The sequence below is a fragment of the Aotus nancymaae genome, unplaced genomic scaffold, assembly GCF_030222135.1.
Source record: "Aotus nancymaae isolate 86718 unplaced genomic scaffold, 86718_ANA_hifiasm-v0.15.2.pri h1tg000010l, whole genome shotgun sequence".
In the NCBI taxonomy this organism is placed as follows: Eukaryota; Metazoa; Chordata; class Mammalia; order Primates; family Aotidae; genus Aotus; species Aotus nancymaae.
This window is the reverse complement of record NW_026988421.1, coordinates 38,312,520-38,328,673: the sequence shown is the minus strand read 5'-3', so window position 1 is coordinate 38,328,673 and position 16,154 is coordinate 38,312,520. Positions and strand designations below refer to the sequence as shown.

Here is a 16,154-nt window from a genome sequence, read left to right as displayed (position 1 = left end):
GATAAACTGTGCATTTCTTGAGAAACAGAAGACATGATCTTGCAATCCATATTTAATTCTAACAATTAAAATCGATGAGGAAAAAATTGGACTACCCTATAAACAACTGGGGCATCTGTCAAGCCAGATGAAAAAATAAAGATCCTTTCTCATGCCTTACTCCAATATAAATTCCAGACCAAAACAAGGATGTCAATGTAAAAAGTAAAGTAATAAAAGCCACAACAACAAAAAGAAAAAAAACATGTGTAGTATTTTCTTACTGTCTTGCAGTACGAAAAATCTTTTAAAGCATAAATATTCAGAAACCATAAAGATATTAATAAATTAACCCATATAAAAATTTATAATGTTAGTACTACAAAAAAAAATTTTTAAAGGTTCAAAAAGTAAATGACAAATGGGGGAAATATTTTAAACACAGGCCAAAGTGTGATATGGTTTAGGTCTATGTCCCTGCCCAAAGCTCATGTGGAACTGTAATCCCTAGTCTTGGAAGAGAGGCCTTGTGGGAGGTGAATGGGGCCAGATTTCCCCCTTGTTGTTCTCATAATAGTGAGTGAATTATCATGAGATCTTCTTGTTTATGATAGTGTGAGGCACCTCCCCACTTTGCTCTCTCTTCCTCCTGTTCTGGCCACGTAAGACATTCCTCCTTCCTCTTTGCCTTCTGCCACGACTATAAGTTTCCTGAGACCCCACCCCAGTCGTGCTTCCCATTCAGCCTATGGAACTCTGAGCCAACTAAACCCCCTTTCTTTATAAATTACCCAGTCTCAGGTAGTTCTTTACAGCAATTCGAGAATTAACTTATACAAAGTGTTTTTTAAAACTCTTAATATAAAAAGGATTGTTTACATTGCAGGGACCAAAGACTTAGATCAGAACACTCAATTTCCTTTGAATATTTGCAAAGCCTTCTCAAGAAGGATGGGTACAAACCAGCCCAGACAGCAAAGATTACAACAAATACCTAACTCTTCAATGCCCAGACATCAATGAACATCCACAAAAGCATCAAAACCATTCAAGAAAACATGATCCCACCAAATAAACTAAATAAGACACCTGGGACCAATCCCAGAGTGACAGATAGAGAATTCAAAAGAATTGTTTTCAGGAGGAGCTCAGTGAAATTCAAGATAACACAGAGAAAGAATTCAGTATACTATCAAATACATTTAACAAAGAGATTAAAATGATTTTTAAAAATCAAGCAGAAATTCTGGAGTTAAAAACTTCAATTAACAAATTGAAGAATGAGGCCAGGTGCAGTGGCTCACGCCTGTAATCCCAGCACTTCAGGAGGCCGAAGCAGGTGGATTACTTGAGGTCAGGAGTTCAAGACCATCCTGGTCAACATGGTGAAACCCCGTCTCTACTAATACAAAAAATTAGCTGGGCACGGTGGCGCGTGCCTGTAATCCCAGCTACTCAGGAGGCTGAGGCAGGAGAATTGCCTGAACCCAGGAGGCGGAGATTGCGGTGAGCCGAGATCGCGCCATTGCGCTCCAGCCTGGGTATCAAGAGTGAAACTCCGTCTCAAAAAAAAAAAAAAAAAAAAAAAAAAAAACACAAAAATTAGCTGGGCGTGGTGTTACGCACCTATAATTCCAGCTACTCAGGAGGCTGAAGCAGGAGAATCGCTTGAACCGGGAGGTGGAGGTTGCAGTGAGCTGAGATTGTGCCACTGAACTCTAGCCTGGGCAACAGAGCAAGACTCTGTCCCCCACCGTCCATCAAAAAAAGAAAAAAAAAAATTGAAGAATGCATCACAGTCTCTCAACAGCAGAACTGATCAAACAAAAGAATTAGCTTGAAGACAGGCTATTTGAAAATACACAATCAGAGAACAAAAAGGCAAAAAGAATGAAAAGAATGAAGCACACCAATGAGAACTAGAAAATAGCTTTGAAAGGGCAGATCTAAGAGTTATTGGCCTTAAAGAAGAGGTAAAGAGAGAGGTCAAGGCAGAAAATTTATTCGAAGAGATAATAACAGAACTCTCCAAACCTAGAGAAAGGTAACAATATCCAAGTACAAGAAGGTTATAGAATACCAAGCAGATTTAACCCAAATAAGACTACCTCAAGACATTTAATAACCAAATTCCCAAAGGTCAAGAATAAAGAAAGGGTCCCCAAAACAGCAAGTGAAAAGAAATGACATACAATGTAGCTCCAATATGTCTGGCAACAGACTTTTTCACTGGAAGTCTTACAGGCCACAAGACAGTGGTATGATATATTTAAAGTGCTGAAGGAAAAAACTTTTATCCTAGAATAGTATATGCAATGAAAATATCCTTCAAATAAGGAGATATAGGACTTTCCCAGAGAAACAAAAGCTGAGAAATTTCATCAACACCTGATCTATCCTACAAGAAATGCTCAAGGAAGTTCTGCAATCTGAAAGCAAAGGACACTGATGAGCAATAAGAAATTATCTGAAGGTACAAAACTCACTGGTGAGTACACACAAAAATACAGACTATTATAACACTTAATAGTGGTGTGTAATTGTGGTGTGTAAACGACTCGTATCTTGAATAGGAAGACTAAACGAAATAACTATAACAATTTTTCAGTAATATAGTACAATAAGATATAAACAATAAAAAGTTGAAAAGCTGGGGGGAATTAAGTTAAAATACAGAGTTTTTATTAGTTTCTTCTTCACCTATTTGTTAGTTTATGCAATCAGTGTTTTCATCAGTTTAAAATAACAGATTAATAAGATGCTATTTGCAAGCCTCATGGTACCCTCAAATCAAAAACAGATATACGTAACAGATACATGTAAAACAAAAAGGAAGTCAGAAAGGAGGTCAGGGAGTCAGGAAAGAGAGTAAGGAGAGAGGGAGGGAGGGAGGGAGGGAAGGAGAGAAGACAACAAAACTAGAAAACAAATAACAAAATAGCGGTAAATTCATACTTATCAATAATAATATCGAATGGATTTTTTTTTTGGGGTTCTCAATATTATTATTATTTTTTATTGCATTTTAGGTTTTGGGGTACATGTGAAAAACATGCAAGGTTGTTGCATAGGTGCATACATGGCAGTGTGATTTGCTGCCTTCCTCCCCTTCACCCATATCTGGCGTTTCTCCCCATGCTATCCCTCCCCAACTCCCCACCCCCCCGCTGTCCCCCCCCACTCCCCCACAACAGACCCCCATGTATAGTGCTCCCCTCCCTGTGTCCATGTGTTCTCCTTGTTCAACACCCGCCTATGAGTGAGAACATGTGGTGTTTGATTTTGTGTTCTTGTGTCAGTTTGCTGAGAATGATGGTTTCCAGGTTCATCCATGTCCCTACAAAGGACGCGAACTCCTCGTTTTTAATGGCTGCATAATATTCCATGGTGGATATGTGCCACATTTTTCCCGTCCAGTCTATCATTGATGGGCATTTGGGCTGGTTCCAGGTCTTTGCTATTGTAAACTGTGCTGCTATGAACATTCGTGTGCATGTGTCCTTATAGTAGAACGATTTATAATCCTTTGGCTATATGCCCAGTAATGGGATTGCTGGGTCAAATGGAATTTCTATTTCTAGGTCCTTGAGGAATCGCCACACTGTTTTCCACAAGGGTTGAACTAATTTACACTCCCACCAACAGTGTAAAAGTGTTCCTATTTCTCCACATCCTCTCCAGCATCTGTTGTCTCCAGATTTTTTAATGATCGCCATCGAATGGATTTTTTTAAAATGCCCCATCTGCTGCCTACAAGAAACACACTTTACCTATAAAGACACACATAGACTGAAAATAAAGGGATGGAAAAAGAAATTCCATGCCAATGGAAATGAAAAAAGAGCAGGAGTAGCTATATTTATATCAGATAAAATACATTTCAAGACCAAAACCATAAAAGGAGACAAAGAAGGTTATTAATATAATGATAAAGGGGTCAATACAGCAAGAGGACATAACAATGATATATATGCATCCAACATTGGAGCACCCAGATATATAAAGTACATATCATTAGAGCTAAAGAGAGACACAGACCATAATACAATAACAGCTAGAGACTTCAACACCCCACTTTCATCATGGTACAGCTCTCCCAGACCAAAAATCAACAAAGTAACATTGGATTTAATCTCCAGTATAGACCAACTGGACCTAATAGATATTTACAGAACATTCAATGGCTGCAGAAAATACATTCTTCTTCTCAGCATATGGAACACTTTCAAGAACAGACCATATATTAGGCCACAAAACAAGTCTTTAAACATTCAAAAAAATTGAAATTACATCAAGTATTTTCTATGACCACAATGGAACAAAACTAGAAATCAGTAACAAAAGGAACTACACAAACACATGAAAATTAAACAATATACTCCTAAATGACCAGTAAGTCAATAAAGAAATTAAGAAGAAATGAAGTTTAAAAATGTCTTAAATGAAAATGCAACAAAAACCTACGGGATCCAGCAAAAGCAGCACTAAGACGAAAGTTTACAGCAATAAGTACCCACATCAAAAAAGTAGAAAAACTGCAAATAAGCAACCTAACAATGCATCTTAAAGAACTAGAAAAGCAAGCACAGATCAGAACTGAAATAAATGAAACTGAAACAAAAAAATATACAAAAAAACGAAAATGAAAAGTTGGTGTTTTGAAAAGATAAACAAAATCAACAAATCTTTAGCTAGACTAACTCAGAAAAAAAGAGAAAATACCCAAATAAATAAAATTAGAGATTAAAAAGGAAATAACTGATGCCCCAGAAATTCAAAGGATCATTAGAAACTATCATGAGCAACTGTATGCCAATAAATTAGAAAACCTAGAAGAAATGGATGAATTTCTAGACACACACAACCTACCAAGACTGAACCATGAAGAAATTCAAAACCTAAATGGACCAATAACAATGAGATCAAACCCTTAATAAAAAATCTCCCAGCAAAGAAAAGCCTGAGACCTGATGGCTTCACTGCTGAATTCTACCAAACATTTAAAGAACTAATACCAATCCCACTCAAACTATTTCAAAAAAAAATAGTGGAGGTGGGAGTATTTACAAACTCATTCTACAATGCCAGTATGACCCTGACATCAAAACCAAAGACATAGCTGGGTGCAGTGGCTCATGCCTGTAATCCCAGCACTTTGGGAGGCCGAGGTGGGAGGACTGCTTGAGGTCAGGAGTTTAGGACCAGCCTGGTCAACATGATGAAACTCCACCTCTACTAAAAATACAAAAATTAGCTGTGTGTGGTGACACATGCCTGTCATCCCAGCTACTTGGGAGGCTGAGGCATGAGAATCACTTGAACCTAGGAGGCGGAGGTTGTAGTGAGCTGAGATCATGCCACTGCACTATAGCCTGGGCAACACAATGAGACTCTGTCTCAAAAACAAAAAGCAAAAAACAAAAAAACAAAAGACACATCAATAAAACTGCAGAACAATATCTCTGAAGAACACAGATGCAAAAATCCTCAACAAAGTACTAGCAAACTGAATTCAACAACATATTAAAAAGATCATTCATCATGATCAAGTGAGATTTACCTCAGGGATGCAAGGATGGTTCAACATATGCAAATCAATCAATGTAATACATCATATCAAGAGAATGAAAGATAAAAACTATATTATCATTTCAATTGATACCAAAAAAATATTTGGTACAATTCAACATTCCTTCATAATAAAATCTCTCAAAAAACTAGGCATAGAAAGAACATACCTCAACACAATAACAGTCATACATGAAAGACCCACAGCTAGTATCATACTGAATGGGGAAAAAAATGAAAGCTTTTCCTTTAAGATCTGGAACAAGACACAAGAATGCTCACTTTCACCACTGTTACTCAATATAGTACTGGAAATCCTAGCTAGAGCAATCAGACAAGAGAAATATAAAAAGGGCATCCAAATCGGAAAGGAGGAACTCAAATTATCCTTGTTTGCAGGTGATATGATCTTTAAAAAAAAAAAAACAAAAAAAACCAACCTAAAGAAGGTCGGACATGAGCCACGCCAGTAATCCCAGCACTTTGGGAGGCTAAGGAGGGTGGATCACAAGGTCAGGAGTTCAAGACCAGCCTGGCCAAGATGGTGAAACCCCATCTCTACTAAAAATGCAAAAAAAAAATCAGCTGAGCATGGTGGCAGGTGCCTGTAATCTCAGCTACTCAAGAGGCTGAGGCATAGAATTGCTTGAATCTAGGAGGCAGAGGTTGCAGTGAGCCAAGATCCTGCCACTGCACTCCAACCTGGGTGACATCCAAAAAGAACAAGAAAGAAAAGAAAAACCTAAGAACCTAAAGATGCTACCAAAAAACTATTAGAACAAATTCAGTAAAGTTGCAGGATACAAAATCAACATATAAAAATCAAAGCATTTCTATATACCAATATTGAACAATCTGAAAAAAATTTTAAAGTAATCTTGTTTATAACAGCCAAACATAAAATTAAATATCTAGGAATTAACCAAAGAAGTGAAAGATCTCTACAATGAAAACTATAAAACATTGATGCAAGAAACTGAAGAGGACAGGTCACACACAAAAAGGAAAGATATTCCATGTTCATGGATTGGAAAAATCAATATTGTTAAAATATCCACACTACCCAAAGCAGTCTACAGATTCAATGTAATCCCTATCAAAATACCAATGAAATTCTTTATAAAAATAGGAAAAAAATCCTAAAATTCATATGGAATCATAAAAGACCCAGAACGACTGAACCTATCCTGAGCAAAAAGAACAAAACTGGAGGAATTACATTCCCTGACTTCAAATTATATTACAGAGCTATAGTAACAAAAGCAGCAAGATACAAGCATAAAAACAGGTACATAGACTAATGGAATAGAGAACCCAGAAATAAATCTATACATCTACAGTAAATTCATTTTTACAAAGATGCCAAGAACCTATGTTAGGGAGAGGATAGTCTCTTCAACAAACATTGCTGGAAAAACTAGGTATCTATAGGCAGAAGAATGAAACTAGACCCCTATCTCTTGCCATATAAAAAAATAAAATCAAAATGAATTAAAATCTTCAAATTAAGTAAGATCTCAAACTGTGAAACTACTAAAAGAAATACTAAAACAAAAACAAAAACAAAAACAAAAAAACAAAGGCTGGGCGTGGTGGCTCATGCCTGTAATCCTAACACTTTGGGAGGCTAAGGCAGGCAGATCACAAAGTCAGGAGTTCAAGACCAGCCTGACCAACATGGTGAAACCCTGTCTCTACTAAAAATACAAAAATTAGCTGGGCATGGTGGTGCATGCCTGTAATCCCAGCTACTCAAAAGGCTGAGGCAGGAGAATCACCTGAATCCAGGAAGCAGAGGTTGCAATGAACCGAGGCCACTGCACTCCAACCTGGGCAACAGAGCAAGACTCTGTCTCACAAAAAAAAAAAAAAAAAATTGGGGAAAATGGCCAAGACATTGGTCTGGCACAAGCAAAGGCGACCAAAGCAAAAATAGACAAATGGGATCACATCAAGTTAAAAAGCTTCTGCACAGCAATGGAAACAGTCAACAAAGTAAAGAGACAACCCAGAGGATGGGAGAAAATAGTTACAAACTGTAAATCTAATGAGATTAGTAACAATATATAAGGAGCTCAAACAACTCAATAGGAAAAGAAAATCTAATAATCCAATTTAAAAATGGGCAAAAGAGAGTTTCTAAGGATCATATCTGAAAATCAGGATTTCCAATCCAGAGACAATGGTCCCAATGGGATGGAGCCTGAAGGCATCATTGAGAGCAACTGGAATGAGATTGTTGATAGCTTTGATGACATAAGCCTCTGGGAATCCCTCCTCCATGGCATCTACACCTATGGTTCTGAGAAGTCCTCTACCACCCAGCAGTGAGCCATTCTCCTTGTATCAAGTGTTATGATGTGATCACTCAAGCCCTATTGGGGACTGGGAAAATGGCCACCTTTGCATATCAATTCTGCAGCAGAGTGAATTAGATCTAAAGGCTACCCAGGCCTTGGTCCTAGCACCCACTTGATAATTGGCTCAGAAGACAGAGAAGCTGGTCCTGACACTAGGAGACTACATGGGTGCCTCCTGTCATGCCTATATTGAGGGCACCAATGCGTGTGCTGAAATGCAGAAACTGCAGATGGAACTTCCCTATATCATCTTGGGTACCCTTGGCCACGTGTTTGATATGCTCACCCAGAGATACCTGTCTCCCAAATACATCAAGATGTTTGTACTGGGTGAAGCTGATGAAATGTTAAGCCATGGATTAAAGGACCTGACCTATGACATGTTCCAAAACTCAACAGCAACATCCAGGTGGTTTTGCTGTCAGCCACAAGGCCTTCTGATGTGCTTGAGGTGATCAAAAAATTCATGATGGACCCCATTTGGATTCCTGATAATAAGGAATAGTTGACCCTGGAGGGTATCCACCAATTCTACATCAATGTGGAACATGAGGAGTGGAAGCCGAGTACACTGTGTGACTTGTATGAAACCCTGACTGTCACCCAGGCAGTCATCTTCATCAACATCGGAAAGAAGGTGGATTGGCTGAGAAGATGCATGCTTGGGATATCACCATCTCTGCCATGCACGGAGACAGGGACCAAAGGAATGAAATGTGATCATGAGGGAGTTTTGTTCTGGCTCTAACAGAGTATTGATTACGACTGATGGGCAGCCAGAGGCACTTAAGTGCAGCAGGTTTCTTTAGTTATCAACTATGACCTTCCCACCAATAGGAAAAACTATATCCACAGAATCAGTCAAGGTGGACGGTTTGACTGTAAGGGTGTGGCTATTAACATGGTGACAGAAGAAGACAAGAGTACTCTTTAAGAAATTGAGACCCTCTACAAGACCTTCATTGAGGAGATGGCCCTCAATGTTGTTGACCTCATTTGAGCGGCTATCCTGCTACCTAGCCCCAGCCAGGATTCAATATCAGAAAACTGAGGAACAGCAGGAGGGAGAAGGAAAGGGAGTCAAGGGATGGACATCCTGTCACTTTCTTTCTTTGAATAAATGTCACTTTTCGAAGCAAAGAAAAAAATAGGTAAAAGATCTGAAGAGGCCTTTCTCGAAAGAAGACATACAAATGGCAAACAGATATATGAAAAGGTGCTCAATATTACTGATTGTCAGAGAAAGGCAAATGAAAACTACAATGTGATATAATCTCAACACAGTTAAAATCCAAAAGACAGGCAATAACAAATGCTGGAGAGGATGTGGAGAAAAGGGACCCTTGTATGCTGTTGGTGGGAATGTAAATTAGTATAGCCACTATGAAGAACAGTATGGAGGTTCCTCAAAAAACTAAAAATAGAGCTGCCACGTGACCCATCAATTATACTGTTAGGTATATACCCAAAAGAAAGGAAACGACTATATCAAAAAGATATCTGCACTCCCATGTTTATTGCAGCACCATTCACAATAGCCAGGATTAGGAAACAACCTTTACCCATTTGTTAACAGATGAATGGATAAAGAATATGTGGTACATATACACAGTGGAGTAGTATTCAGCCATAAAAAAAAAGAGTCCTGTCATCTGCAACAACATGGATGGAACTCGAGGACATTATGTTAAGCAAAATAAACCAGGCACAGAAAGACAAATTTTCCACTGTCTCATGCATTTGTGGGAGCTAAAAATCAAAACAACTGAATTAATGATGACAGAGAATAAGATGATGTAAGTTACCAGAGGCTGGAAAGAAGGTGCGGGGGAGGTAAAAGAGGGTTGGCATGGTTAATGGGTACAAAACACAGATGGAATAAACAAGATCTAGTCTTTGATAGTACAACAGGGTGGCTACAGTCAACAACAATCTACTGTATATTTTTAAATAACTGAAGTATAATTGGAATGTTTGTAACACAAATAAATGATAAATGCTTGAGATGAATACCCCATTTACCCTGATGTGATTATTACACACTGTATGCCTATATCAAAATATCTTATGTACTCCATAAATATATTAATATATATCTACTAGGTACCTGTAAAAAATAAATATTAAAAAGGAGACTTTACAAAAGATAAATATCCCAAAATCAAAATGGATGAAGTATATAGTTAGCAAGATAAGAAAATCAAATGGCCACTAAAGAGAAAAATGCAAAAATAAAAATAAATAAATAAATAAATAAATAAAAATAATTCAAGGAGATGTGTAAAATAAAAAAAAATTTAAAAAGAAAAATGAAAAAAAAAAAGATGTCATTTTTAGCCATCAGATTGGCAAAGATTGAAAAAGCCATTTCCCCAGACCCTTAACAAACCTTAGTTTTGGGCCAGGCATGGTGACTCTCATGCCTGTAATCCTAGCATTTTAGGAGGCCGAGGTTGGCAGATTGCTTCAGCTCAAGAGTTCAAGACCAGCCTGGGCAACATGGCAAAACCCCATCTCTGTCAAAAATACAAAAATTAGCTGGGCATGGTGGTGCATGCTGTAGTCCCAGTTACTTGAGAGGCTAAGGTGGGAGGATCACTTGAGCCCAAGAGGCAGAGGTTGCAGTGAGCCAAGATTGTGCCACTGCACTTCAGCCTGGGCAACAGTGAGACCCTGCATCAAAAAATATACATAGTTTTGCAAATTTGGTACTATCAATGAGAACATAAATGTGTATGACTCTTCTTAGTGCATTTTGGCAATCTGCATGAACATGTAATTTGGCTTCTAGAAATTCACCCAAAGAGGTAATTATAAAAGGGCAAAAAGATGAAGGCACAAAGATATTTATTAAAGCAGGATTTATGAAAGAAATCATTGGAAGCAACTTACATGCCACCAATAGGCTTGATTAAATAAATAAAGTTCATTAAGGATAATGTAGGTTCATTACAGAAAGATGTTAACATTGCTAGGGAGAGAAATGTAGGTTATAAAGCAGCATATATAGTCTGATCTCATTTATATGAAATTCAAAATTTCACATAAATGTATATATTTACAAAGAGATTTCAGAAAAAAGGATTTTGGAAGGATATTTAGCAAAATGTATACAGTGATTATCTCAAGTAGAGGTAGATTTGGGATAATTTCCTTTAAACATGACCACATACATGTTTATCTTCATATTTATTTTTTACAGTGATCAGCTGAGGGCTTTTATCTCAGAATTATTTTTATAACTTTTTCTTTCAGCATTTTTTTGTCCTTTTTTTTTTTTTTTTTGAGATGGAGTCTCACTCTGTCACCCAGGCTGGAGTGCAACGGTGTGATCTCAGCTCACTGCAACCTCCGCCACCCCAGGTTCAAGCAATTCTCCTGCCTCAGCTTCCTGAGTAGCTGGGATTAAAGGCATGCACCACCATGCCCAGCTAATTTTTGTATTTTTAATAGAGAGACAGGTTTCACCATATTGGCCAGGCTGGTCTTGAACTCCTGATTACATGATCCGCACACCTCAGTCTCCCAAAGTTCTGGCATTACAGGCATAAACCACAGTACCCAGCCATTTTTTCATAACTATCACTCTTAGAAAAATATTTTATACATGTCATTTTACAGAGTATGTTACCTACACCACAATGTGGTGAACACATTCACTCACTGAAAAAAAAAAAAAAAACTACCCTGATGCATCAAATAACTAGCATCACTAGAAAAATATTTCATACATGTATCTTTACATAGTATAATACATGCACCACAGTGTGATGAACATACTCTTTCACTGAAACAATCAGCATGATGTTTCTGATTACTATAAGCTTAATTTTTTAACTTACAAATTTTTGGGAATTAGCAAAAGAATATTAAGAACAAATAACAACCCTCTATGTTAAGTAACTTATTTTACGGGTTATAAAGAGAGTGAGACTTGGAGAAGTATAATTGACAAAGAAACCTAATAAACTGGACATAAAAGGAAACCATTTGCCTTCCTCAGGTTAAGCTATAATTTGATTCTGTACAAGGCACAGGAAGGACAAGTATTTTCACTCCATCTTTTTTGTGCTGAGTAATATTACACAATAATACGTATCAAAAAGCCATTTTTCTGAAATGAAACATATCCTTGAAACATATCTACAGAATGTAACACAAACAAAATCTTTAACCCAAAACTTTATTTATTTATTTATTTATTGACTGATTGATTGATTGAGATGGAGTTTCGCTCTTTTCACCCAGGCTGGAGTGCAGTGGCTCACTGCAACCTCTGCCTCCTGGGTTCAAGCAATTCTCCTGCCTCAGCCTCCCAAGTAGCTGGGATTACAGATGCCTGCCACTATACCATGCCCAGCTAATTTTTGTATTTTTGGTAGAGATGGGGTTTTACCATGTTGGCCAGGCTGGTCTTGAACTCCTAATCTCAGGTGATCAGCCCGCCTCAGCCTCCCAAAGTGCTGGGATTACAGGCATGAGTCATCTCGCCTGGCCTCAAAACATTCTTCTGTATAAATCTAGGAACACACCCAGAGTGAATAGCTCCAGAAAAGTTCCCTAGATTTTGCAGAAATGACAAACTCTATACAAAGCAATATATTTTCATGCCCTCATAAATTATCAAATGAGCCTCCCCAAAATAAGGGAAGCAGAGTCATACAGAGAGTCTTGTGCTAGTTTGCCCTCCACTTCCTTTGTGGGTTTTTTTTGTTTATTTTAATTTTTATTTTTGCCCTCCACTTCCAAACAGGCTAAGTCACTTAAGATACAGAAGTGGATAAAGATCATTTTGTAAGACGCCATTCTTTAGCCACTAGGTTTCACAGGTTTGGGGTTTATAAGATCTATAAAACCATAGGGCTATGGAATGCAAATAAAATCTGACCCTAAATAATCTTTTCCTTTACCATTGCTGACATTCCTCAAAAATCTAGATCTTTTCTTTCAAAATAAAGAAAATTAGCAGGAGGCTCATCCATAACAGACTCCCAGGGTCTCACTGTCAATAAAATCGGTGCCATGAAACAATCAGTGTGCTTCAGGGGAAGAGTCCCTAAGTGGAAACACAATACACAAAAGGATGATCGACATTAAAATGTTTTCCTAATTGGGGGAAAAAATCAACACCTATTTCAAGAGTTAAAAGGCTGCCTTTTACTGAACTGTCATGCTACCTCTCCAACAGGCAGGCAGTGGAGACATTTTAAGAGCATTACCTTTAGGAGGAAAATATGACTTGCTTTCAGCTTTGTGAGGCCAGTCTACCACGAGAGGTCCAAACCTGCGAAAGCTGGCAGTGATCTCATCTACAAAACAAAGAAAGAATCTTAGCAAAAGAGAAAAAATAATTGCAATCAGAATAGCACAAAACATGTCTTTTTAGTTTAAAAAATGTTTTGAGGGTTATTTTCTAAAGCATTTTTACAGAAGTGAAACCTACTAAGTGAAATACCATTGCTTGAGTATACATTTGGTTATTCACTTTTAACCATGCAAAGCGTGTTTCTAACTATAATTCATCTCCTTTCACTGCCAATAAACTTGACATAAATAATTTGGAAGAAAAATATCTCATATTAACTGAGGTGACTTCTATGTCAAATAGAAAGATTCTAAAAACAGGAATGTTCTCTGATTTTAGAAAAAAAGGTACAGAAAATAGTTAAAATATGGTTTCACTTGCATGGAACCTCTAAGATTATTTTAGAAATAGATATGATTTTTTTTTTAATTTATTTTATTTTTTTAAATAAAGACAGGGTTTCACCATGTTGGTCAGGCTGGTCTTGAACTCCTGACCTCAGGTGATCTGCCCGCCTTGGCCTCCAACATGCTTGGATTATAGGCGTGAGCCACCACGCCTGGCCTAGATATGATTCTTTTGGTGAGGAGTAGGGGCAATAAGTGCCCCTTTCAATAGTTTCTTATCATCCAATTGATAAGAAAATGTTGCAAGTCAATGCTCTCTTTCTTTAATAACTACATACTACACACCCTATATAGAAAATACATCAAAAATTATAGATCAATACATTTATCTTTTCCTTCTGACATCTGACTCAAAGCAGAGGTTATATCTGGCTCCTACTCAGGTTTAGGGTACCACTCTCTCAGCCATGATCTTAAAAATTGTCTTAAAGAAAATCTAATCAATAGATGAGATTAACATGAATAAAAGAACAATTTGGAAGAAAGTAAGTGTTCAGCTATTTATAACTTTAATGTAGTCTAGTCTAAAATAAAACTACTTTTTGAGACTTTTCTCCTCTCACCATGAAAAAAGGAAATCATGAGTAACTAGAAGTGTGTCACAGCGAAAATAATGCTAGAAAAACAATACTGTAAGAATATCAGACAGTAGTTTTATATCAGACCCAAAGCCTGCTGGAACTAGCGTTGTTTTTTGCTTAAATTAACTCTGTCACAATTTTATTTCATTCATCCTTTCAACAAATATTTATTGACAATTTACTGTGTGCTAAAATAAACTGCCTTTAGGCATAAGTGAACACTCACTTTTAGACTGATAGCATCTAAAAAAATATTATTAAGAAAAATTTGAATTCATCTCCATTTTTTTAAAGAGGGGAATTAAGCTTTTTGTTAACAGGTATTTGTTTTTATTTGTTTATTATGAAACAAGGTCTCACTCTGTCACCCAGGCTAGAGTTCAGTGGTGTGATCATAGCTCACCGTAACCTCAAACTCCTGGGCTCAAGTGATCTCCCACCTCAGCCTCCTGAGTAGATCAAAGTACAGGCATGCGCCACCATACCCAGCTAATCTTTTTATTTTGTAGAGACAGGGTCTTGCTATGTTTCCTAGGCTGGTCTTGAAACCCTGGGCTCAAGCAATCCTGCTACCTTGGCCTGCCAAAGTACTGGGATTACAGGTATGAGCCACTGCATTGGCCAGTATTTATATTAAAATGTGAGATTATTTGGTGTGGTGGACATGAGCAAAAGCTCTGGAATCTAACTGAATTTGAGTTGTAACTACACCATCAGCTATGTAACCCTGAACAAATTATTTCTCTCTGATCCTCAGTTTTCTTATCTATAAAAAGGAGATGCTAGGATATCCACATAAGATAGCTATGAGGATTAAATGAGATAAAGTAACATGAAGTACTTAGTACAATAACATACTAATCTACCAAAATAACTTTCTAATCTACCAAATAGTCTCACCTCCTATACGCTAAGATATAAATGTCCTAAAAATGACTTGGAGAGGAGAGGCAGGGTCAGACCACACAAAGAACAAACTCAGCCTTTTGTAAAATCATTAATGAATGCATAGTACCTTCATCAATATCAGGAGGAAGGCCTCCAACAAACACCTTTCTAGAGTAGCGTTCTACTCGTTCCCCATTTTGACAGCGAGTGGGAGAACTTAAGCCAGATGACAAGGCCTGATCACCGTGGCTGTCGTCCAGGAAGGCATCTTCAAAGGGAAAGAGAGAAGATCGACCTGAAACAAATGTGGGAGTTTCTATAATTAAAATGATTTTCTAGTACAATAAATGCTCTATTAGAAGCCCGAAGTACAGAGAGAAGCATTCAAAAAATGTGTCCTGAGCTATGGCTTTTCCAAGATTACCAGGACTGAAGATTGCCAGGTCTAGATAAATTTTTTATAATCATTTTTGTGTAAGGGTATGCATAGCCTTGGGATGACCAGATTGCTATCTAAAGAAGCACCAGTGGGGCATGGTGGCTGACGCTCGTAATCCCAGCACTTTGGGAGGCCAAGGTGGGTACATCATCTGAGGTCAGGAGTGGTTAACAGGGCAAAACCCTGTCTCTACTAAAAATACAAAACTTAGCCAGATGTGGTGATACACGCCTGCAATCCCAGCTACTCAGGAAGCTGACACAGAAGAACTGCTTGAACCCAGGAGTTAGAGGTTGCAGTGAGCCAAGATTGTGCCACTGCACTCCAGCCTAAGTGACAAGAGTGAAACTCAGTCAAAAAAAAAAAGAAGCGGCATCAAAATTGCAGTGGTTTCCTTGCTAAATCGCTGCATTTTACTTTTTCAGTCTCTATCACAGCTACTAGGAGTATATTCAGCATCTATTTTTTCTTTCTTTAGTCATTTCTTAAAATAAATGAAGTAATCTCTATCCACAGATTTTTATCTGCTCTTTATGGTTACCTCAGAGGTTTAGTTCTAAAGAGTGGTCCTGACAGCCAAGGGAATCAGGTGAAACTGGTGACAGAGGCTGATAACTTCTTTTCTAA

At 37.7% G+C, this 16,154-nt stretch overlaps 1 protein-coding gene and 1 pseudogene across 7 annotated transcripts in view; one reads left to right on the top strand and one right to left on the bottom strand.

Annotated features, from left to right (window-relative positions):
- The window catches only part of CPEB3 (cytoplasmic polyadenylation element binding protein 3), a 239,308-nt gene that overhangs the window by 83,729 nt on the left and 139,425 nt on the right, over nt 1-16,154 (bottom strand). For 6 of the 7 annotated variants that reach the window (XM_012454773.2, XM_012454772.3, XM_012454770.2 and 3 more), the window contains 2 exons: nt 15,216-15,383; nt 13,127-13,216 (listed from right to left, as the gene is read on the bottom strand). In XM_012454773.2, coding sequence (XP_012310196.2) covers nt 13,127-13,216; nt 15,216-15,383 — 258 coding nt within the window. The remainder of the gene's footprint in view (nt 1-13,126; nt 13,217-15,215; nt 15,384-16,154) is intronic. The other variant, XM_012454776.2, reaches the window with a different exon arrangement.
- Nucleotides 7,669-8,786, top strand: LOC105718937 (eukaryotic initiation factor 4A-I-like; annotated as a pseudogene).